We start from the raw sequence: 25,454 nt of genomic DNA, 5'->3' as shown, positions 1-25,454 counted from the left end.
CTTTTTCAACATCTGTCAGACGCCGCACTGCCATAAGAGGGATGCACGGAAAAACAGTTTGGACTTTGCAGTGTAAATGCGGGGCTTTTGATGCTGGAGAGGTACCGTCGGCTGTTAATGTAGCAAAGCAGAGGGATACATTAGACGAAACAGGAGCATTGAGTTCCCTGGCGTATGGCGGAAAGAGGAGAGGAGAGGAGAGGAGAGGAGAGGAGAGGAGAGGAGAGGAGAGGGGTAACTGGAGGGGGGGGGGATGCATGAACCCAGAGAAAAGGAGGTCTTCTTCTTGCATAAAGGCAGAGGAGAGGGCTGGTTTGGAGCTGAAGAAGCCCACTGTACCAGTAGGAGGGCGTGTACACACCAGTGCTGCAGTCAGGGCATCAATTTTGTATAGGAAATGGCTGTTGAGGCAGCGCGGCAACGTCAGCTGTGGAGCACTTAGGCCAAGCGCGCCTCTCTCTCTCCCCCCCTGTAACCACGGGCTGAGGGGAGGAGGGTACCGCCTTCTCTGTGCGATGGGGGGGAAGAGAGTGCTGGCAGTAGAAGCATGTCTGCCTCCGACTCGAGCGCTACAGGACTCATCTGTAACAAGGTACGCTGTTTGACGCTCCCTTTTTTTTTTTCTCCCTCACTCCCTCCGCAACTCAGTCTGTTTTGTCCATCCATCCATCCATCCATCCATCCATCCATTCATGCCATGTCCATCTGCTCTGAGACATCTTTTCCTTTCTGTTTTTTCCTCTCCTCTCCCCTGGCACCTTTCCTCCCCTCTCTTCCCTTCCCTCTCTCTCTCTCTCTATCTCTATGTATGTTTTCATGCCCCCCCCCTCCTTCTCTCCACCTCCTCGACTCAGCAGAAGTCTATTCTGGTTCACTCACTTTGCCAACATCAGCCTCACTTCTCCCCACTTCCCTCCCTCTCTTTCTCTTCATTCTCCCCTCCTTCTTTTGTCTGTCTATCTCACCTCTGTGTACTTTGCAGTTCTGCTTTGTGCTTTGGGTTGGAACCTCACTGGGAGGCACATCTGTTGAATACCATGTATTTTGACTCTGTGTTTCTCTGTATCAGTCTGTTCTCCCCTCTGTCTTGGAGTCTTTTCTACCTTCAAATATTTCTAGTTGAGCTATGGGTCCAAAACAATCTGGAAGATGCAGTAAGAGTTGATACAGTTAAAGTAGTTTACTTGTATGATTTTTTTCAGCTTCATCAGTTTATATCAATTCATACCAGAGTTGTGTTTTGCTTGGTTTCATAATGTTAGGGCGCGGTGACACCCATTCAGAGACAATTGCAAAATGTCTAAAATGCATAGACATCTATCTGAAAATAAGACTCTTTTTCTTAATTCTTGAAAAACAACCTCATTGTCTTTGGAGAGCAGCAACAATAAGGGATTAAAAAGGATCATTGGATGTATAGATACATACACAGCCATGTATGTATCTACATAGATACATACATACACTACATAGATTGTGCTCTTGTTTACAGTGTTTGGCTGTTTGTTTTGCAACTAAATCAATCTCATACTGTGGCTAAGGGCATGTGAATGGAAAAAACTGATGATAACAGAAACTGGAGGGTTAAGTAGAAATAGGCCACCAGTCACTGTGAATCATTCTTTGGGAAAGGTGTCATTCTCTAATGTGCTGTTGGTTCCTCGGTAAAGGCAAGTTGTTTGTAATGTGCATGCTTCCCTCTGCTGGTAAGAATCAACTGCTGCATTGCCCTCGTCTAATGGTTCATTCTCTATGAAGAGTCCCAGTGTGAGAGAGATCTCTTGTTCTTTTCCTCATCTCTTGTTTCTTCTCTTTTGTGAGGAAAAAAAAGCATTGAGTGGCTTTGTGTTACTGCTAGAGTTTTAAAAGCCAAGACACTGACAGTCAGAAAACACAATGGGCTGTGAGAGTTAGCCACTGACATATCAAATGCTCTCCCTACACCAAGGCTCGCACGTCTCTTATGATATTATATTCCTCTATTGATCCCAGTGCTGTGTGGTTAGCAGCAGGGTTTTAGAGTTAGGCTTTCTTTTAAAGCTCTGCATTGAGATAGAGTGAATTCCTCTAAGCCTATACAGAGTGTACTGCTGTAGAATATCTTGTTGACTTGGATGACGGCTTGGTTTTGACCACGTTACAATGTTTCATCTACAGTTTTTTGGTAAATGTGGTTGGTGATTGGTTATTTTGGTGCTGCAGCCAGGGTTTGCTCAGACCCAGACCTATTATGTCACAAGAGTGTGGAGAGTACTTTCATGTTGTTAATTGTTATTGATGCTTAAAACGTTAAAGACATAAAAATAAATAAACTCCTTTCAAAACTTGCAACATGCACATGCAGGCCGAAAATGTTTTTGACGTTGCTGATGACACAGACCTATTTTAAGATGCTGGAATTTAGATAACCTTCAAAATGTTATGATCATATTGAGTGGATTCACATATGTTTTTGAGAAGTTTGGTTTGTCCTTGGAAAGCAAGCTTTTATTTTTATTTTTTTTAATTTCATAACCCATTGGTTACTCAAAATATAGAGATGCTTTATCTCAGTGTTCACAAAAAATGTATACAAACCTTTTACAGCCAAAAAAACACAAGTGCAGCTGCCACTTACTGACACTGTTTGTATAAAAAGCCCAGCCAATAAATGTCAGCATGAAAAATGTCTTCAAACCAGTAAATCATCTAGAATACAGTTTTGTGGCAACCGTGTTTGAACAGGCATCGCCACAATGCAAGTGCAGATGTAAGGGCTCTTATTAACAACAGATACATATCTCATGACTATGTGAATTAACTGTACTGTAATCGTTCTAGATTTGTTCTTGGGAATGTTCATTGTTCTTGCATTTTTGTCAGCAGTGGAGACCATTGAAATCTCAACAAGTTTTGCGCTGCTCAAAAGCCCAGACCAGACAGCAAGGAGAATCAGAATATTTCTCATCCTTGCAGCCCACTGGGATTCTGTGCAGGCTTAATCAGAGTTGTGCAATGCTGTGCAGGGGACTCTGGGACATGGGCAGTGACAAAGAGAGAGAGATGGAGGAGGGGGGAGAGGAGGGGGGTGGGGGTGGGGGGGGTCCTGTGCTTCCCATCTGTAATATGAGTCCCTCCATCGCTGCCTGTAGCCCACCAAGGTCCCAAGGTCTACAGCGGTTGTGGGGACATTGACAGAATGAGGGCGTTGCAACTCGTGCATCCTGTTTTAGAGTCAGATCATCAAGCAGGAAGTAATACATTAGCTTTCTTGTTGCTTGTTATTGATTGGGCGGCTGATACAGCTGATAGCAAATGACTGTGGAATGATCACATGCTTTACTGTGCAAGAGCAGATCCTGTACACATCTGAGACACTGTGATCGTGCTGGAGTCACGCCCGCAAAGGGACTTGCCCTGTACTGTTCTCTGTTATGTTTCATCTATAGGAATTTATCAGTATTATGTTTCTTCATCAAGCCTAATGGATGGAAAACAAGGGGCAGTACAACAGCGAGCAGTATGTGCAGAAAATGTAAGGATACTGTATGCTAAGCACACCCAGTCTGCATTTCAGAGCATCAGTTCCTTCATCCATCTGCAGCACTAAGAGCAGGGCTATGTCCTTTAATTAGGCTTTGTTTCTTCCGGTGGTAGAATCTTCAGGCTCCGGACCCCCTCTGGCATGCTTTGATATTTAAATGATATCCACACACTCTGTGCTGGATACAGCCAAATCAGTTTTTTTTTTTGGGACAGGGGAAGACGCAAAGGAGGGATCGAGCTGGAAGGGAAGGAGGGAGGGGGGGGGGAAGAGGGAGGAACAGACAGGTGAAAAAAAAAAGGGTAAAAAGGAGGCTGGCGTTGTTATGGAGCTATATTTGGCAGTCTTATGTGGGTGCGTCTGTCTGGCATGTGAGGAGTCTTGTCAGCCCCGCGCCCAACTGGGACTGGAGCCACCAGGGGACTTGGAGGCTTGGAGGTCTGGTGAGGTGAGCTCCATGTGTGAGGTTATATCAGTGTGGACGGGTGCATGTGGTTTAAGTCTAATGAGGGGAGAAGGTTGTCGGTGTATGTGTGTGTGTGTGTGTGTGTGTGTATGTGTGTGTGTGTGTATGTGTGAGTGCGTGTGCTGGAAAAGAGGTATCCTCAAAGACGTTAGTGTGCCTGTGATGATGAAGAAGCTACATGTGATGCTCTGATTGTTTCTTTTTTTTTTTTCATAAGTTGGATGTTATAATTCCTTCCTTGACCTATCAGTGATTCACTCCAAACCTATTTCTATTATTGATACAGCACAATCTGGAGTCTAGAAGATGTAGTAAAAGCTAGATTTTGTTGAGCTTTATTCTGTAATATGAATACATTGGTATGTGGTGTGTTATAGTTATCTTTCCTGGTCGAAGTCTCGGCACTTGTCCTATCGTCCGCAGGAGGCCTCCTGAACAAGGTTTGCCTTGGTTGAGTAAATAAACAGACAACAAGTCTGTGCTGGTACTGGGTGTTGTTGCAGTGCTCACGCACACGCTCCCCTGAGAGCGCTGCTTTGGAAAGCAACAGGAACTGCTAGTCCTAGCCGGCTGGATCACATGGCTTCAGGAAAGGACAGACAGGTTCGGAGGCAGGTCATACAGGGAGAAAGACATGGGCACGGAGGGCTTGGTCGATGGAGATGTAGGTGATTTAGGAGTATCAGTTTTTTTGGCATATTGCTTGTTACTGACTAAGTATGAGCAAGGAGCAACAGCTGCTTTGAGGTGGTAGGTTCTCTGTTGTGGTGGATTTGCTGCCTCTCTACCTGGACTATAATGGTTGTTCCTCTCTTCTCTTCTCTTCTCTTCTCTTCTCTTCTCTTCTCTTCTCTTCTCTTCTCTTCTCTTCTCCTCTCCTCTCCTCCTCCCCTCAGGGTTCAGCCGATTCCTACACTAGTCGACCCTCGGATTCCGACCTGTCCCTGGAGGAGGACCAGGAGGCGTCTCGGCGTGAAGCCGAGCGCCAGGCTCAGCTGCAGCTGGAGAGAGCCAAGGTCAGAGTCCCAGGGTCAAAGGTCATCGCCTGTGCTTTGATTGACCATCATGCCTTATTTTCACTTTACTGTGCGCTTCCCTAACTTCTGAAGAGTAACTGCTGAGTCGAAGCTGAGTCATGTTAAAAATTAAAGGTTGTTTTCACAGACATATCGAGTCTGGTCACAGAGTACATTCATTTTTTTGTTGTCCGTTGTAAAATCATGTTTATAGGTATAATAGGACTGGACTTTATTCTAATCTTCAGACTTCTAAGATTTTAGTCAGTTATTAGTAGATGTGGTTTTGTTACATCTATATGTCTCAATGTTGGATGTTTTTGTTTCTTCCTTTGTCTTTCAACAGTCCAAACCAGTAGCATTTGCAGTGAAAACCAATGTGAGTTACTGTGGGGCCCTTGATGAAGATTGCCCAGTCCAAGGTGCCGCTATTAACTTTGAAACCAAAGACTTTCTGCACATAAAAGAGGTGAGGGGCATTCAGCATTATGCCAAAGTTGAACCAGATCATCACATCACTGCCATCACAACTTGCATATAAAATCTTGACCATGATGTTTTACCTCGAGGATAACAGTGTGTTTCTCTTCCTGTGCAGAAATTCAACAATGACTGGTGGATCGGGCGGCTAGTGAAGGAAGGGGCGGACATCACTTTCATCCCCAGCCCGGTCAAACTCGAGGCCATGAGGGTAAAACAAGAACAGAAACAAGCAGCAAGGTCAGAGGTCACGCAGCTCTGAGAGATCTCTCTGTCTCTGCCTGTCTGTCTCTCTTTCTCTCTCGCTCTCTCCGTCGTCCCAGTTCCACCGGCTTCCTGCCTAGAACACTCTTATATTACACACTCTTGAAAGTTTTTGACATAACTAGTTCTAGTTCCACGTGTTGTTCTGTTTTGGAAGTGCTTCCTTCTAAATTGCCCCCCGAGGGGATTCTTGCATAATGAACCTTGGCATTGTGTTGCTCTGCAGGAAAGCAGGGAACGCTTCGTCTGGAGGCTGGAGGTCCACCCCACCATCTGCAGGTAAGTGGGGCTGGAGGAAGCCTGCTGCTGTGTTTATCCACTCTGCCTCAGCTGGGACTGTGTTCACAGGGTCAGTTTCACAAAGGCTATTCCTGGACTAAAAAGTTTCTTTCAGAGGTAACGTCTGTTGGGGAAAAATGTCTCAATCTGTGATCATTGCATATGAATACAGGCTGCGATCCTGGTGGGCCACAGTGTAAACAGGCCTTTTCTCGGCCCAGCATGGCATGCATGCATCCTTTACTAATCATCTCTTAAAGAAGCTCAAAGCTCCAATCCTGTCTACTGAAGCAGTGACTTCTCTAAATGTCACAGCATTCTCCTTAGCTTTTCTCCTTCTTGCTAAATGTTTGTTCTCTTGTTTTTGAAAGCCAAACAGAAGCAGAAACAGGTATGTTTGTCATGGTGCCTCTTCTGCTGTGTATCAGAGCATGAGTTTGATAGTTTGCTCAAAAACACCCTCAAACATACATTGGCTCTTATTGCATTACACTGCGCTCTGTATATCGGTGGTGATATGCAGTGTGACTTTTACCATTTGCGTTTATAGTAGGTTGCACCAATTTGTGTGTTAGCTAAATGACTAAAATATACTATATGCTATCCAGTTCTAAAGCCTGTATGTGTTTGTGGCCTCTGCAGACCGAACATGTTCCTCCCTATGATGTGGTTCCATCCATGCGGCCGGTGGTGCTGGTGGGCCCTTCGCTGAAAGGCTATGAGGTGAGACAACCATGACTTATGATCTAAAGTCGTTAGTCTGGTTGAACTCAACTTAACTGGCCCTGACTGGTCTAGTCTGGTCAGATTGGTGTATTTTAGCATCATCTGGTCTGGTTGAGCTTGATCAAGTCTGGCTTTTTCTTCTCTGGACTGGCCTGGTTTGTTCTGGTTTAGTCCGACCTGTTTTTTTTGTCTGGTCCAGTATGGATTTGTCTGGTCTGATCTAAAGGGAGGCAAGCTCCTCTCCATTATCCCATTAGCAGTGATACAAAACGCCATATAGCCTTAGCCTGATGAAATTACAGCACACACAACAGGACTCTCAGACTCACTCTGAGAGATGCAGTGCTGTACATAACATGCCTTACATTAGCTACTATATGTCATATTCTACTATATAGCTCTGTGACACATAGGGGATAAGATGTATAATGATACAATGTAGTTAAAGTTGAATCATCTTGGAATTTGTCAAGTTCAAATGAATCTGCAGATGAATATGCAGAAATGTGTGGCGTATAATTGAATCGAATGTCTGTGTGCTTCAACGTTTTCTCTCCGCCTTGCTCTCTCCTCTGTGACTGCGAAGGCTGTGTGCCAAGCCGTTTGTTTTGTGTGTGTGTGAAATATTTATGCATCGCTCTGGTGATGTGCTTTGGGGATGCTCCAATGGTGTACGTCAGCCTGCCTGCTTCTCTCCCCCTCGCTCGCTCTCTCTCTCTGTTTTGTCTTTCCACCCCTTCCTCTCTCGCTCACACACACACACACACACACACACATTTTCTACTGCTCGCTCTCATTCTTCGACTTTGCCTCCCTCCTCTCTTGCACTCTCTTCCTCTCTCGCTTTTTCTCCATCTTTCGCTCTTTCTGTCAGACCGTGGGAGAGCAGCACCACTGCTGGCTTTATCCCCTATTTCACAAGCCATCCATTTTTCAGGCCTGTTTGAAAATAGACTGCTTCACCTCACACTCACAGTGCACACTCGGACACACACACACACACACACACACACACACACACACACACACACACATATACACACTGGCGCAGGTCTCTTTCCATGTCATCCTCTGCAGTGCTCATTTCTATTTAAGCCCACTGTCAGATCTAGTCATATCACCATCTCACAATGAGGGGGAAGAGAGCACACATCCCACTGTTCCTGGAAGAGTTTCACAAACAGGCTGCTGCCCACCATCACCCTCCAGTTTAATGAAACATATGTGGCTTTTCTCTGTTTTAACATTCTCAAGAAACATCAGAAAGGGAGAGAAAGTGTGTTTATGTGTACATGTGTGTGCGTGTCCGTGTGGCTGTGTGTGAGCGCGCATGGGTGTATATTTCATATCACTATTCACTCCTAACTTCTCTCCATTCCTCCTCCCTCCTATCTGTCTCCTAGGTGACAGACATGATGCAGAAAGCCCTGTTTGACTTCCTCAAGCACAGATTTGATGGCAGGTGGGTACAGCTGCCTGGTTGTTCTCTGCAGCTCCAGCGCTGTGGCACTGTGACGGCGCTACAAAGACTTTTGTGGGATCCTGTCTATCACGTTTCATGGTCGATAGGACACATGATGACGATGTATTTTTAGATGTAAGGGAGCGCGAGTTCAGCTCATCCTTTGAAATGGAGCAGTTGTGGATGTGATGTGATAAGACGCTTCTTCTGTAGGATCTCTATTACACGGGTGACTGCTGATCTGTCGCTGGCGAAGCGCTCGGTGCTGAACAAGAAGGCCATTATGGAGAGATCCAACACACGCTCCAGTCTGGGTGAGTGACTGGAAACTCGTCCTTGATCTTTATTTAGCTAAATAAAGATGAATATTTACCGAGAATAGATGCCTCATCTTTTTTCTAACATCACGTCTGAATTAAACTTATGTCAGTCATGCTTCTCTGATTAATGTGCCATTTGTTCACTGTCCTCTACATCTCCTCCTGTTTCTGTTTTGTGGTTGCAGCTGAGGTCCAGAGTGAGATAGAGAGGATCTTTGAGCTGGCCAAGACCCTGCAGCTGGTCGTCCTGGATGCAGACACCATCAACCACCCTGCACAGCTCCTCAAAACCTCCCTGGCTCCCATCATTGTCTATGTCAAAGTCTCCTCGCCAAAAGTAGAGCACAGACCCCATAATGACCCACATAAACTGCACATAAAAATAGCCCAAAAACAATTCAAGATGTATATTTCTGGTTAATTTATTGTTGATGATTAATATTACTAGGGTTCATAAAGTATATTGCATTAATTTCCATTCAAGCTGGGTCTTAAAATTTAAATACCTCATTATGGAGTAGAAGTCTGCACTTTGACACTGCTTACAGGTTCCATCGGCACCAAATGTACTTCACATTGAATGGGAGGAGGTGGGATTTGAGGGAAGAGTATTTTGGGATTTAAAGAGGGATTTCAGATGTTCTGACTTTATAAAACAAAATAAATAAATAAAAAACAATAGGCAAAAGTGATGAAGGAAACTAAACCTCACTCGTGCTTTTGACAATCAGGACCTTCTTCATTGATTTCTTCTTGATTTCTCCATGATGTGTTTTTTTCACTGCTTGGCTCTGCTCTTTGTCTCTGGCGAATCTCACAGGTTCTTCAGAGGCTGATCAAATCTCGAGGGAAATCGCAGAGCAAACACCTCAATGTGCAGATGATGGCGGGGGACAAGCTGGCACAGTGTCCACCTGTATGTTACAACCCCATCAGTATTGACATTGATAAAACCCAGAAAAAACTGTAATCTGCCTAGTTGTCCTATTGATACAGAGCAGAACTCAACTGCAATAATCTTTTGTGGAAGTTGAAACATGCTACTTTCCTACCTCATCCCTCATGCTCCTATCTTTGACTTGTTAGGAGATGTTTGATGTGATCCTGGATGAGAACCAGCTGGAAGACGCATGTGAACACCTCGCTGAATACCTGGACATTTACTGGCGTGCTACTCACCTCCCCGGTTCTGCCCCTCTCAACCCATTATTGGACCAAAGCGTGGTCACCCCACCCTCAGCTAACTCCAGCCAACAGGTAAGATGAAAACAAAACTGATGTTGGATTCATGAATCTTAGTTACTTATTTGTTTCCTAACTCCTGCGTCTGTGCGCTTGCAGTTTTCCGAGACTCAAGAGTTGATAGAATGATCACCGCCACAGACATAGGTGAGAAGAAAATGTTCTGTCATACCTGTTTCCGCATTGGCAAGTTGTATCTACTCTTTGTTTTCTACTGTTTTTCTCTTGAAATGTGTCTCCTGCCCCCCTGCAGGAGCAGCCTGTGCTGTCGGCTGGGGTCAGACTAGGAGGTCATAGAGCACAGGGACCAGGGGGCCACCAGGGGGCAGCAGCAGCCCTCCTCTCTGGACAGCCAGCCACCACCTTCTCTGGCCACACCCTCTCTGGCCGCACCCGCGGTTAAGACGAGGACAAGAGGAGAGTCTCCTGAGAAAGAAAGAGCAGGAGGTTGGTGAGCTGGAGGAAGAGGAGAGAGATAAAGCGGAAGAGGAGGAGAAAGATTTGACCAGCACCGCTACAGACAAAGGACCCCCACCTCACTGCTGCCCCCTTGGCGAGAGCTCCCTGCTCCCACCGCCACGCGACTCAGGGCCGCTTTCTACAGCTGCACGCCTACTGGCAGCGTAATCAGTGCAGCAACGCAGTCACTGACCGACCGCTAGCATGGCACCCCCCCCTCACCCTTCCTCGAACCCTGACCTTGACCCCAACTCCCTGCTTCTAACACTGGAAACCACATTCCCCACCTGGCAATGCTGAGTCAGCCCATGTGTGTTCAGACACCCAGGAGTGGCCGTCCCAGGCACAGATAGGCTGGTCCATCTCTCAAAGTTGGCAGATCGCACACATGTGAAATCAGTGTATCTTAACATACTGTAGCGTAGCATAGCTATCCCAATACAGTACAACACCAAACACTAATGTGAGTAGCTTCCCATGGTTCCTAGAGCTCCCCTCTCTGTCCCTCTCTGATAAACCTGGCTTCCCACTCTGGCTAAAGAAAACAGAGAGTGACAGATCTTTACAAAACCAATTCTGTATGTCTTCCATCACCGCAATTCTCTGTGAGCTGCCATTCCAGTCCAACCAAATGTTTCCTGAAAGGCACACTTGCTTGTAGCAGAGTCAACACGATGTCAGTTGTGTTGGGACACCCAAGGAAAATGATTACCTTTCTCTTGCTTTATTGCTTGTTTTCTCTCCTGCTTGTTTTTCTGCTAGCCCTTTTTGAATTATGGTTTCTATTTATTTTTTCTACTGTAACTGTCTGTACTGAATTTATATCTCAGCTGTCAGTATTGCCGATCACATATTCATAGGCAACAGTGATGCAAAACTCATGCATGACAAGCACAGACTTGCACATCAACAGTTACAGTCTACATGTATCTTTATCATAGCTGTGAATGTATCAATGCTGGTCCACTGGCTTGGAGCCATGAAGGATTATGGTGTTAATTTGGGCACAAATCCACAGATCTAATTGTGGCTTGTTCTCAGATGGTTGGCGGCAAATCCTATAACCTAACTATAATCAAGATGCAATTCAATATTAACCAAAAATGTATTTCTAGAAATAGTCTAGATATTTTGCATTCCCTGAGTCAAAAAAGCTCTTTCAACAAATGGCACACAAAAGCAATACAAATCATCACGTCACATTTTGCCTCAAATATAATAATAATTAGTTGTAGTTCTGCAGTATGGGCTTTTTTTCCCACAAAGAAATTAGTTAAAAATTATTTTTCTCTTTGAATATGATCTATCCAGTAATATAAGTTGTAGCCTACATAACCAGAACTGAAATATTGATTTTTGAAAACAATGATTGATATTGGCTGTTTTTAGTAATTATTCTCTTTGTTTAAAAAGAGAAGAGAACAAAAAGATCAATTCATTTTAGATTTAACAAACAAAACATGACCCTTCCGTTTAAAAACAACAAGAAACACCTTATAGAGTAGATTTACTGCAAGATTTCCAAAGAGCATATATGCATAAGTGAATAACACATATCACTGGTTCTCATGTTACCCAGGCCTGTGTGGTGACTGAGATGCTTGGTGGTATTAGCTCTAAACACTACAAAATTGAGGGGAAAATAAGCACAACACAACAATCGAGATAGTCAAGAATGCATTTTTGCATATCTTATCGCCATGTCACTATCTCTGGAACATTTCCAACCCACACATTACTGCTACTACTTCACCTCTCCCACTGTCCAACCTGTTTGTCATTCAGGACTCTGAGCACATCAACAGCCTAGTCAATTATTTCATTCTCTATTGGCATAAATAGCTACACTAACAGGTTGGAGCTGGACTGAGGGACAGTCTGTGCACTGCAGGCTTATTAGTGTATGGAGGGCGACCTCTGGTGGTATGTTTATGTCATTAGAAGTCTTTTATTCCCCTGCCCATTGCAAACAAACAGTGCAGGATATAAAAGTGTCAACATCAATGAGGTGGAATACAGATTTTTGAAAATATTTCATATCATATGAATAGTTAGAATGTCATGACTGAAAAAAATCCAAAAAGCTTCATCCAAACTTTGCAAAAAAAACGAATTTAACTGATTTAATTTATGTTTATTTAATCATCTTTTGGCCATCATGTCATGTCTTACAGTCTCCACAAGCACAAAAATGAATGCATCTCTATCAGCACAGAAAATCGCGCTCTAAATGCAACCGCTGTCATTATCATATACAGTAACAGTGTACATGAATTCAGTTAATATACCACACATGTAAATAATCTAATATATGTGCATGACATGACATATTGTATTCTTCTTTCATCAGAAGGGCTTTTTAGGACCATCCTCACACGAGCTGTTCACTTCACTCTTCAGAGTAAATCAACGTATGACTTGCATAACCAGTCACATGTATGCATTACCAAGGCTTATTTGTACATATTGTATATTCAATGCTCAGTTCTTCCTTATTAATATCAAATTGCACAGAAACAACAAACGCTGACAGAAAGTAGAAAGGGTTTTAGTCACAGTATCTTCAAAGCCTCAGAAAGCATGTGTTTCTATGTATTTTTTCTCTCTTTTTAGAATGATGCACTGTAATTATTTAGGACCACCATAAAGATTGCTTCCACTGACACCCACATTCAGTTCTGAAGGACCATGGTTTAAGATATATAACTTATACTTGATGAAACACAGAGAGCACAGTACCTCCAACGGTACAAAAATCAGCTCTTCCTATTTGCAGATTTAATTTTTCTTGCAGGAAATTTCTACAAAAAAAAAGTGAACTCTTTGGACATCCAAAGCACAATTTTGTACAATTATCATTTCCTATTGAGTTGTGTTTCACATGCCTAAATTCTGTATGCAATACAAAGTCTAGCATTGACAGACACTAGCTGAGACTATCAAGATATCTCCTCAGTTATGATGGGGTATAATTGCACTACTATCATTTATATGTCTGCTTTATAATGCAATAAATGCACTAAATGTTATGCTGTACCCACCTCCAATACTGAATATGGTGTCTGGTCAAATGATGATGTCACCATTTCCCATGGTTTCAGAGAAGTCAACAAGTGAAATGATGTCCAACAGTATCTGATGATGATGATGTGTACAGGGTGCGTCTGTTGTCAATAGCACATCTGGAAAAGGGGGTGAAAAAATAAACTAAACATTTTAGTAATGTTTCCGAGACTAGTATTTATTTCCCTTCAGCTGGTCAAGCACACCATTCCCTCAAAGTGATTTGCATGCAATTAAAAAGAGTCACCAACAGAGGGCAGAAGTGGCATGTCTATGCTTTGCAACAGCAATAATTTTGTATTTATAGATCATCATTATTTGGAATGATGCTCCAGAATAATCATTCCAGGGTAAAACAGAAATATTATACAGTGATGGCTGCTGTCTCAACTCTCACATTACAGTCTCTCTTCAAAATTCCTAATTTAAGTGTGTTAATATATCCATATAGTCCACTGCAAAGGCATACTGGGATGCCAATGCTGGTTTTGGCCAGGATTTGGAGCAATTCATGAATGAACTCATCAATTACAGTTCAGCTAAGGAATTGGAATTGGAATTTGAAATAACCTACAGGAAACAGAATTGGAATTGAATTGGAATTTCAGGAAGTTTAATTGAATTCAATGAAATTCTGTGAAATTCCATGTTTTTTTGTTGTCACATATCTGAAATTACATGTGGTGTTATATATTATAAATACTGAAAATCATAAAATGTTAAAGTACCTTTCAGGTGGTATTTGATAGATAACGTAATGGTAATACATACATTATGATTGAATGTATTTGATCACCCAAGCTTTGGACAGTAAGGAGGGGTCAGAGACATGCTGTCACACCCAAACAAGTGGGAATGATTGGACTAGAGAGATATACAAGACTTCCATGATCAGTCTGTACATGCTGTAGTTGGTGAGCTACATCATGCTGCTCCAAACATACATAGCTGCACCCATATGCCGCTCATTCAGATTCAGCTTATGCTCTATTTGTTATCAAAGACTGATGTCTACCACCTCTATCAGGCCATTTCTTCATAATCATCACGCACCATCTGTCCTGACTGTAGTTGAGTATGGTACTCAAGTGCTGCCATATTTCATCGTTAGGCAATATCAGTTACATCTCTCACTAGATCTGACATGTCTTCCCAAATAAGCTCATAACCCACTACTTCACATACAGTGTAAATTGCTGCTTCACAAGTAAAAGTCCAATATCATGTGTGAAATACTTAGTTACAACACCATCTGCTGATGAATTTGCGACATGAAAAATAGAAGTTTCCTCAATTGGCCTGCTTAAACACCTGAGAATCCTGTTGTGGAAAATAGTAGTGACTCAGCTTTTATCTTCTTCTTCAACTCCCTTGTAGTGTGGCGTCAGTCTCCCGCTCTGTTGATGTTAATTACCAACATTGTAACCAAATATGTGAGGGTGTGAAGGGTTAAGGTGTCACTGCTCTATCCTGCCAATAGTCACCCACCCCCGCTTCCTCCCCATCCAACCCCCCACCCCACCCTCCTCTGGTATCAGCCATATTGGAAGGTGTCACTTTATGCCTGCTGATTATTCACCGCCACCTGTCCCTCTCTGTCCCATAAGAGGAGCACTGCGGCGGTTTCTCAGGCATCCGTCTATGCACCACGGTTTGCTGTGAAGGGTTAGAGAGAGTTCAGCTAGCCATCTATGGTTCAACTTTTCCTCTACTCTTTCTGTGCTCCTGTGTGTACCATGACAGTATTATTGTTGTCTGCCAGGTTAGAGCACAACATGTACTTGGGTGACTGTTGTAAGATCCACCCTCTTGTTCAGCCACTGAGAAGTATTCTGTGATAGAGACAGATGCTGCAGTTGAAATATTGTAGTTGATGGAAGTGAAAGCTACCAGCACATATTTACCAAAGCAAAAGAAAAAGCATTTTTTCCCTCTTTGGTCTGTGTTTACCTTTTTTTCTCTCAGCAGGCAGAAATAACCCCCACAATCAGAGCAGTGTATGGCGAAAACAAGACATATTGGGCTGTAAAACATAGACAGATCCCAGCATGGGGGTGAATGATATGGGCTGTTTGCGAACAAAGGCAAATTGCTTTGACCCACTGGGGCAAAAACTCTGCAAGGGCACTGATTGGCAGCAGTAAGTAAATTAGCCAGTAAGCTGCTAGGCGCCGGGGAGGACGGTTAATTGACTTTTGTCTTCTAATTCTCCTTTATCTTCGCTGAGATGCTCTTTCCATACAGTAATAACCTTCAGGGTGTGAAGTCAGTGTGTGTTTCCAGGGGTTTGGCCTGTACCAATGAGAGGCAGGACCTCTGACTTGACCCCGTGGGCGGCCGCTAGCTGGTCACCTATCAGGGGGCCTGACTCCTGCGGCCTCACACCAACCCACTGAGTGTCAGCACAGAGAGAAAGGCAGCACTATACTGAGCACTGACACAGGTCAAGTGCTGTTTGATCATCATGATTGGCATATTGGCATGGCCCATGTAGTCTTTTATATCAGTGGGAATGAAAGGCTGAGAGAGTAAATGTAACTAAGTGATATCAAACACTGGGGTTGTAGGTTTTGAGGGCAAATAGACCCCCTGTGTGAACTCAAACATGATTGGTCAATACACAACCACAGACAACACAGCTTCAATGCTAATTTGTCTCTTTTCAGAGCCACTGGCAAATAAACAGATCACAAGATGTATGCATCTCTACCAAATGTTATCTTTTTGAGCTTGACATGAAGGCCGTGTTTAACCATCTGAATCAATTTCGGCCCAGTTGCGGAAAGATATTGGATAATTTTCTAAGAGAAAGAGCTGAGTTGTTTGGATGATATTGACTTGACCCTGTAGTGCAGATTAAAGCAAACTAATTGGTCCACAGTGGAGTGGCCTATCAGTCCCATTGTCCTCAGCCCTGGTATGCTATTGATCTTGGGAGCCAAGTCAATCTAATCAATTAATTTGCAGCAGGCCAGGCAACAACTGAAAGGGCCTACAGGTGACAAAACACCTAAACTGACTGAATAGGCTGAGACTAATAGCTGCTTATAATACTTCATAGGCCTACTTAAAGACTAATATTTATGGTGGAGACTGGTTTACATTAAATGTCGATTAGAATAGGGGATGGCGTGATTTGTTGACTTGCTTAGTTTGCTGAATGAGTATAAATATTATGCACATTTTATGTATATTTTAGTATGTGTCATCATGCAATATTCTCCCAACAAAACTGCCAGTTAAAAATCCCCTGTTTATAACGCAATTATTCTATGATCCTGGGCAAAATAAAACAAGTCGTTTTGCTGTCTGGGAACATCACTGTGTGCAGTAAAGTGATGTTAGAAAGCCTGTGGAATGGAGCGCGCCTATTGGCTGCTGGCGGCCTGTATAAAGAGCCGCAGTGGCAAATTCAATCAGATCAACTGCGGGCATCCTCCGAGAGACAGACGCTGGGACGCGTGATCATACTGGGACGTTTTCGGGGTGTGCTGCTGCTTTGTTTTTTCACATTTTCTGTAAAGCATTGGGCCGTCATTAACACCATGAAGGAAAGGAGAAATACACAGCCGCTGGTGGTGAGATGTAAACTGGTTCTTGTGGGAGATGTTCAATGCGGAAAAACGGCGATGTTGCAAGTCCTGGCCAAGGACTGCTATCCAGAGGTATGCGAATATTAGTCATGTGTTTCCTATTTTTGGAAAATAAAAAAACATATTTTATGCACTACAGTTTATTCTGTATTAATGTCGATTATCGCAGCGTGAGTTAATCCAATAATGGTTCAATCTGGCATTTTTTTTGGTTAGAAAAAAAATCAGAGAGCGTCTGTTGCAGACTGTGGCAGTTTTCATGCGCATTTCCTAAAATTACGTCCCCTTGGTTTATCCTACGTTCATTTACCATATACTTTTCATGGCATGTGTAATGCGAGGTTATGCTCTATTCCCGATGCATCTATAAAGGAAATGCTAAATATTATATAAATCTAAATCTAATATTTCTAGCTGACTGAAGTGCTTCAAGTGATTGATGATTGAACAGAAATCCAATTACCATACATCCTAATTAAGTCACATATTATTTGGTTTATCCTTTGTTGCATTATCGAATCCTTTGGGAAGGGATGCCATGTTTTCATGTTACTGTAATTAGCTAGATACATTCCATTACCTGTAGCTGACTGACTGACACCTCACCACTAATGACACCATGTTGCTAATTGCTCCCCAGACCTACGTGCCCACGGTATTTGAAAACTACACAGCCTGTCTGGAGCTGGAGGAGCAGCGTGTGGAGCTCAGTCTGTGGGACACCTCAGGTAACTGATCACCTATTCTCTATCTGGCCTATCAGGCCTGCCAGGCTGCCTGCAGCACTACAGGAGCCTGGAATATTAGGCTATGCACTTTGAACAGGATGGGAAGGGAGGGATCAGCCTCCATCTCAGCTGAAAGGAGTCCTGTTTGTTTGAAGTTGTTCCTGGATATTGGTTTCTCATCTCATCCTCATGATCCTGTCCATCTGAGAAGAAAAAAAACAGTTAGCATGTAAATGTATTCAGATGTGTTCAACCACACATGGCCTTATCAGCAGGCCCACTGTTGCTCCTCATCTTCTTAGTTTTGCATGTCAGCCTATTCAATTCCAGGACTCTGATTGTTTCCTCATTGGCACACAAAATGCGCACTTGTTGAATTGCAGGGTTTCCATGTAGGCCTATCACAGCCTATAATTTTTCAAATCACCAAATTGCAGTTGGTTGCATTTGCTAATCATTCTCTAATCACCATATTTCATATCACTTTAGATTGTGGGACATGAAAGCTGCTGGTGCTTTTTCCCGTATGGCAGGATAATGGATTGCCAGATCTAAAAGCATATCCACTGCATCATTCTAGTGCCTAATATGTTTAGCTGAAACCTATAGGCAGACAGCCAGCAATTTACACTGCTTCAGTTCTTATCCTTGCTTAGTCTGTGCATCATGTAGCCTATATGTTCATGTACATTAAGCATGAAAAAGAGGGTCAATGTGTCATGGCGGATCTCCCCGGGGTTCTGCTGTTTAGCATGTTGACCTGGATAATGTGAACCTGGTCTGCAGCACCTGTTTGATTCCCTTCATGCTCACTGCACAGCGTGATCCCCATCTAGCCCACATCCCATTCCATCCATACTTGTGGGCCATGCTGATATGTGTCAGCAGCCTCAGTAGGTCACCATGGCTGAGCAAGTTGGCCCATGCGTGAGCGTGTGTGTGTTTATTTGTGCATATGTGGGTGTATGGCTGCCTGCTACAGTAACAAATCCTTTATGTAACAGACCTACTTGTATGAGATGGTGCTGTGTTTACTGGGTTTTCATTTTTTTTTCCTATTATCTGAAAATGGCAAGAGGAAAATTGTGAGTGTAATTCCCTCACCAGACCAAATCCTGCTTTTTAATCCCAGACTGCGGACCTTTGGTCTGGCCAGTGTGAGTGGGCTCGGTGCCGGGGGATGATGGGCACAGAGAGACATCCAGAGGGGCAGGAAGGTTTCTGGAGCAGACAGACAGGAGGCAGCTCAGAAATGGTGGTGACCTGCATTCCCCTCCATATGCTGCCCTAGGTCACCCACTCAAACAGCATGATGCGGGGGATTAAGACTCAGAATGAGTCTACTGGGCCATCCTTTCTGATTGACCTAATGAGTTTGAGACGCTTGCTATCTTTCTTTTTTTTCTTCCTTTCTTTATCCGTCTATCTGTACAACATGCAGCTTTGCTGTTTAGCCTCCTTTCCCTTTTACACTTTCTCTCTCCCCCTCTGTCATTATTTTCCCTCCCCGTTTTCCCCCATAGCCCCCCCTCCCCTTTGTTGCTTCCTCTCTTTTTTCGACTGACAGTGGAGAACTTACATCATCCCCCTCCCTCTCCCCCCCCCCACCTTATCTGTTTTTAGAGATGACTAGCATATCTCATGTCAGTGTCCTGGTGATGAATGACAGGCAGAGGGGGCTAACTGATGGTCACACCATACAGTTTCTTCTTCCTCTTACTGTAATCTGCTCTAATTGCATGGAGTTGTGCCGCGGCGGCCCCACCATGCTGAGTGGGTCTCCTCATTATCCCGGCTCCCCTTCATTGATTGGACTGACCTCATCACCGGCTCCTCGTGGCAGGCAGCTCCTTCTCCCAGGCCCGCCGTGGATTTACAGACCAAAATCAATCCACTGGTTTTAATCAGCCCGGCTCAATTGGACATGCAGGCAGAGAGAGGGGGGAGAGCTAACACTGTCCAGTAGCCATAACTCATGAATAGTGAATAATGAATCTCGTTATATTGTTAGGGAATAATTTATTCCAGTCTTGCTGATACAAGCCTTTGTGTTTCAGAGTATATATATAATGATTACTTGTATGATATATAAATTAGATTGATTTGGAATGAACCCAATATCCAATTTAGCTGATGAAACAATCTGGTTGTAAAACAGAGGCATTGTTAAAAGACGATGACCATGTTAATGGCCATTTATCAGATATTTCTAATTGCCAATCAGGGATTATCAGATATAGCAGTTTCATTATTCAGGTTAGTGTTAGTATTACAAAGTTGCTTTTTTTAAAAGGTTCAGTCTATTCTTTGGGTTAGAATAAAGGATGTATTGTTATTTGAAAGTAGAAACAGCCTGTGTGAATGAATGTTCATCCAACAATGTAGATTGTGTCTCTGGTCAAGAGAAGGCAGGGTGAACAGAGTTTCAGTCGGTCCATGTTGATGAGGGTTAGCATTCTCCATTTTATTCCCCTTATTATTGTACCATTTCACCTCTGACCATGACTTTGTGATGGATTTAGAGGATTACTAACAGAATAGTGATACTGTGCTAATTTGAGGCACATTAAGTCTTTGGTTTAAATTTAAAAAAATCTGATCACCTTGTTTGCCTTCACAGTGTCAAGTTACAGAGTAGCTTGTTAACGGTTCAGACTTGCCGATGATCAGGAACAAAGAGACTTCCTCTCTTTCCCCACAGGGGGCTTCAGATCTGATTCAGACTGGGGCATGTCAAACACGGGAATAACTGTCTGATGCAACCTAGTGTGTTTTTGGCTGGGATGTGAGCTCCATAGCTAGCAACTGCAGCAACACCACAGCTCCCAGCCCCCTGGGTGGGTGGAGGGGCCGGGCTGCTCTCATCCCCAAATCTGTGAGTCATCCCATCACTAGATCATTAATCTGTCTGACCCCTGCGTTCTCACTGTTGGAGAGGAGTGCGCTAATGATGAGGATGAGCCACGTCACTCAGTTTATTTACCGCGCATACACACAGCTCACTCATGCAAACACGTACGCACCCAAAAGCAGATTCCCCCCCCCCCCTCCCCCACCTGTACGCTCCAACACAAGGCCTTTGAAGCCTACTTCTACGCTGGCCCAATTTCCACCTCGACACTTTGCTCTGGGCGTCGCATCATCGAGACGGATGGAGTTGAGCTCAGCCGCAGGAATTTGGTTATACACTTTTTTCCCCTTTCATTCCCCAGTTTAGTCAGCCTCACTGTCCACGTTTCATGCCTCAGAAACTCTCCATCTGTTGTTGAGGCATGTTGTTGAGAGAGGAAGAAAGGAAACATTTGGGCCATGGTGAGGAGCTGTGCATTGATCTGCCCATCTCCACCGCCAATCCATTCTCTGGGTTGTTGCAGTGTTTGCAGCTCAGAGAGAGAGAGAGAGAGAGAAAGAGAGGGAGAGTGACAGAGAAAGAGACAGAGACTGGTCCTCTATGATATTAGACTGCAGGGGGTGAAGGATTAATGGCATAGGAGGGCTCTTTGTGATCTGCCTCAGTAGGGTACACTCCTGCTTTCCCTCCTCTCTGCCTCTCCGCTTTTCTTACCACAATAGAAACAGCTATTTCCTCCAGGATTAGAAACTGGGTCCTGGAGTGAGGGGTGAGTGCTGCCAACGCTGCTGCTAGACCCAAATAGCACACCACCGCGGTTCAAATTCTATTACTGATACTTTCATATCAGTATTTATTAGGGACGGGACAATATATGGAAATTCAATATATCGCAATACAAATATGTGACAATAGAATACGTATCGTGGGGCAGAAAAATGAATTGCGATATTAGCTACATTTTATTCTGCTGTAGTAATTACGAATGAGACGGCTTGCCCATCACAATTTCACAAGCTCTGTAGTGAAATTATATTATTTACACTTTGTAATGGCATTTTTAAATTGTTGTTTGCATTCTAGCAAGACAATGCCATATCTAGAAAGAAAGTAACATAGAAAGAAATAAACATAATTCTGCACAGTCGGACTTTGTTATCATTGAACTTTTATTTATTACATCGTATTGTGGTTGTATCGAATCGTGAACCCCATATTGCGTATCGAACTGCAAGTATATCGTTCCATCCCTAGTATTTATTGATTTTCTTTAAAGATAGAGAATGGTACAAATACATGAATCGTACATCCATTGTCCAGAATGAAAGATCAAAGAGGTTTCTGCGGATGGTTGAGTAAATACGGTATAAAAAATGTCCTAGACGTCCCCTCTCTCCCTCCCTCCCTCCCTGGCAGGGTGACTAATTTGTCTGCTTTAATTGAAACGGCTCTTCGGACCCCTGTGCACCTTTCCATTGATTTGCTGCATTTAGATCAGTGGCTATTTAATGCAGAATCACACCCAGGTTCCTGGCTGTGTGATAACCCCGTGTGGGAGAGACTCTTAATCTTCACTGGGATCCAGCTAGATACCTCAGAGTCGAAACACACACACACACACACACACACACACACACTCTGCAGATCATCCCAGTTGTGCTAATTACTCTGATTTTAATGTGTGTCAATTCTCACAGTCAACAAACACAATGTTTCGTAGATGTGCAAGGCCTTTCTCCTCTAGTTCAAGGTGTAAATGGCGGTAAGGCAATAATCTAATTTGCATTCTAATGGTGGTGAAGTCTGTTCTCTGTGTACATTTGTAGTAGATCATTTGCCTTAATCAGACTGTTTGTAAATTTCCCATTTAGCAGTACAACAAAGAGTACTTCCAAAGGCACAGAAACAGAGTTGTGATGCAACAAGCGTGTCCCTTTGTTCCTTCGCAGCGCTGTTTACTTTCTTCTGGACATTGAGCCCTAAGGAATTTCAGCACAGCTTGTCATTATTCCACTCACGGTTCCCGGCAGCTGGCAAATTCAGTTTTGCCCTTTGATAATGTGGAAAATCATTAAGTATTTATGAAGCTGATCTATATGCACACATCCATGTTGTGTGTGCTCTATCTGCGGTGGCTGTCGTTTGTTTTTTCTAATGTGTTGTTTTCTACATTGTAAATCAATTAGGCGGGGTTATGTAATATCTAATGAGTGATTACACAGTCTGCTTTTGTTATCTATAGCTGTAAGGGGAACACTGGATCCCTATTGAGATTCACATGCAACCTAAGTAAACATGTTAATCCCATTGAGCCGCTCCTCTTCTCTTTCATCTGATCTGAGATGGGGTTCACCTCTGGCTGCTGCCAAATTTAAACAGTGTGTAGTGTATCGTTAGGTGTGGTGTTGGTGTGTGTGAATGTGTGTGTGTGATGGGTGTATGTCTACGGTCCCCAACTCTGTAGCAGAACAGAGGACAGTCCCCGGCAGTAGGTGGGTGGGCAGTTTGCGGTGTAAAATGATTGATTGGCAGTTAAGGCGAGCCTTTATGGAGAGGTGGGAGGAATGCTTGATGTAGATGGTGGATTCCAAGGCTGTTGCTGTGGTAACAGAGGGACTGGAGGTATTGCGCGCCGAGCGGAGGATTTTGGGGGGGTGGGTGGCTTACTTAAGGATTCTGAGCATGAGTGGGAGCGTCTGCCTGCCCCAAGCCCCGCTGTTCCACTTGCGTAATCTACTGCTAGAGAAGATCAATGAGGATTTAGTGCTCGATTGTCATCTTCTCTCCCTCTGAAATGCCAATAGAGGATATAGGAGCAGGGAAAGGAGCAGTTTCAGGGACAGCAAAGTAAGGCTCAGCATGAGAAGTGATGCCTATCACACATAATCCCCGCCGCTGTATTCTCCTGCCCTCCCTCTGCCTCTCTTCCTCTCTGCCGCTCTGCTGCTCTACCGCCCTCCTCGCTCTGCCCAACCGCATGTTGTCACAGCAATCAGTTCTGGAAACAACCTCTGCTCAAAATAAACCTCTGCTCAAAATATCGTGAAAACATACTAGTACTCCATCTGCAACCGCTTGTGGGTCTCAACTCAAAGTTTAACAAAACACAAAATTAAGCTAATTAGCTGCACACAGACCTATTTGAATGGGTCAGAGATGTCGGTGGTTTCACAGTTTGGTGTCTTTGCTGTGCTTTTCCCCTTTTTCATGTTTGTTTTGTCTCTCATCCACATTAATAATTCTCCCTCTTTTCCCCTCCAAGGTTCTCCGTACTACGATAACGTGCGGCCCCTGTGCTACAGTGACTCAGATGCAGTTTTGCTGTGTTTTGACATCAGCCGCCCAGACACTGTGGACAGTGGACTGAAGAAGGTAATGGCTTCAGTTCTCTGCTTCATAGTTTATTCTCTCCTCTCATTTCTGGTCATATATTCAGTAATCTAAATTCTTTCAATACAATTTGGACACAACAGATTTGTTTTTATGAAAGTATAGTCCTGTAAGATATTACATTTTAGAGACTTAAACTTCTAGTAATCATTAGCATGTTAACTAAATAAATCCATTGAAATGTCTTCTATGTCTGCAGTGGAAGACTGAGATCCTGGACTTCTGCCCTAGCACACGCATCCTGCTCATTGGCTGTAAGACCGACCTGCGCACAGATGTCTGCACGCTGATGGAGCTGTCCAATCAGAAACAGACACCCATCACCCACGAGCAGGTTAGACAAAAGAACTAGCATAGCTCTCCATTGATATAGTCAACAAAAATGTGTTGGATTAAAGAAACGTGGCACAAACACAGTAAAATGTAAGAAATTAACTTTTTTGTTGAATTATGAGATAAAACATTTATATTGCATATTGGCAAAAAAACCCACTAAGATTTGTTTTATTATGACAAAGCGGCCCAGGTGAGATTGAGTCAACTTTTGAATGATGGTGTTACAATTGATATTTAATTTCAGGCATTTTCATTTTCACAGGCACAGACAAACTTTCAAGGGCATTTTTGAGCCTCCGTTAAATTCTGATCCTGATTCTAACACAGGATGATACTATCAATCAGAAATGATAAAAGGATATTAGAGTGAATAGCAGCTCACACCACCCTTTCCCTCCCTCCTCCAGGGTTCTGCTATGGCCAAGCAGCTGGGTGCAGAAGCGTACCTGGAGTGCTCGGCGTTCACCTCGGAGAAGAGCATCCACAGTGTTTTCCGCACCGCCGCGCTGGCCTGCATCAACAAGCTGCAGCCTCTCCCCAAGCCCAGCCCCACCCGCCGCCTCTCCAAAAGACTCCTCCACCTGCCCAGCAAGTCGGATTTGCTCTCTTCCACCTTCAAGAAGGAGAAGGCCAAGAGCTGCTCGGTCATGTGAGTGGAGACCTCTTGGGTTACAGTCCTCACATGCGACTCCCAGCCCCCCGCCTCTTTGGTCTCGGGGAAGGGGGGGTGGGCACGATGGCTTTATCAGAGAAGGGCTCCCTGCTGAATCCTTCCCTCACCCCCCCAGAAACCAAACACCCCTCAGAAGAGGTGGACACCTCGCTGTCCACTTGCTCCTGAACTTTTCAGCGCACATCCATCTTTTTCACAACTGTTTTATCTTGCTTTTGAACAAACAATATCAATCAAGGTTTGATCATCAAGCTATCATTTTTTTATCACCTGTAAACAGTATGCAACTACAATGGTGTTACATCAGTCCGATTTACTATCTCTAGGCACATGTTGATTTTGTCCAAATTGGAAATGTGCAACGTGTGACGTTTAATCTTGTGATGTAAATGCCTCTCAGACAAGTCAATGGATATTTTTCTAAATACAAAAATAAATCCAGCATGAAACTATCAGGCATTAGCAAAATCCTGTACATCCCTCTTAGTAAGGTCTGTGAGGTGTGAAATAGCATATCGCTGGTGTCCCCATTTAGGCCTGTGAAGGCACAGAGGTGTGGAGGCAGTAGTGGGACAAACCACAG

The 25,454-nt window shown here is 43.8% G+C and overlaps 2 protein-coding genes across 2 annotated transcripts; both read left to right on the top strand.

The window, feature by feature from the left end:
- The first annotated feature begins 547 nt into the window (after window positions 1-547).
- Window positions 548-11,373, top strand: cacnb3b (calcium channel, voltage-dependent, beta 3b). Its single transcript, XM_071919844.2, has 14 exons — window positions 548-592; window positions 4,886-5,005; window positions 5,352-5,474; window positions 5,604-5,725; window positions 5,976-6,028; window positions 6,400-6,419; window positions 6,671-6,751; window positions 8,158-8,216; window positions 8,430-8,530; window positions 8,722-8,873; window positions 9,357-9,452; window positions 9,623-9,793; window positions 9,878-9,925; window positions 10,032-11,373. The coding sequence occupies exons 1-13, from the start codon at window positions 548-550 to the stop codon at window positions 9,905-9,907; spliced, it is 1,173 nt and encodes a 390-aa protein (XP_071775945.1). The 3' UTR covers window positions 9,908-9,925; window positions 10,032-11,373.
- Window positions 11,374-16,845: 5,472 nt separating this feature from the next.
- rnd1b (Rho family GTPase 1b) lies at window positions 16,846-24,851 on the top strand. The gene is made up of 5 exons (XM_071919902.1): window positions 16,846-16,965; window positions 17,534-17,621; window positions 23,735-23,844; window positions 24,062-24,196; window positions 24,606-24,851. Exons 1-5 carry the CDS (start codon window positions 16,846-16,848, stop codon window positions 24,849-24,851), a joined length of 699 nt encoding a protein of 232 aa, XP_071776003.1.
- The last annotated feature ends 603 nt before the right edge of the window (window positions 24,852-25,454 follow it).

The sequence above is a fragment of the Centroberyx gerrardi genome, chromosome 14 (assembly GCF_048128805.1).
Source record: "Centroberyx gerrardi isolate f3 chromosome 14, fCenGer3.hap1.cur.20231027, whole genome shotgun sequence".
NCBI lineage: Eukaryota > Metazoa > Chordata > Actinopteri > Beryciformes > Berycidae > Centroberyx > Centroberyx gerrardi.
The sequence above is the reverse complement of the archived record's forward strand: the minus strand, read 5'-3'. Positions and strand labels throughout refer to the sequence as shown.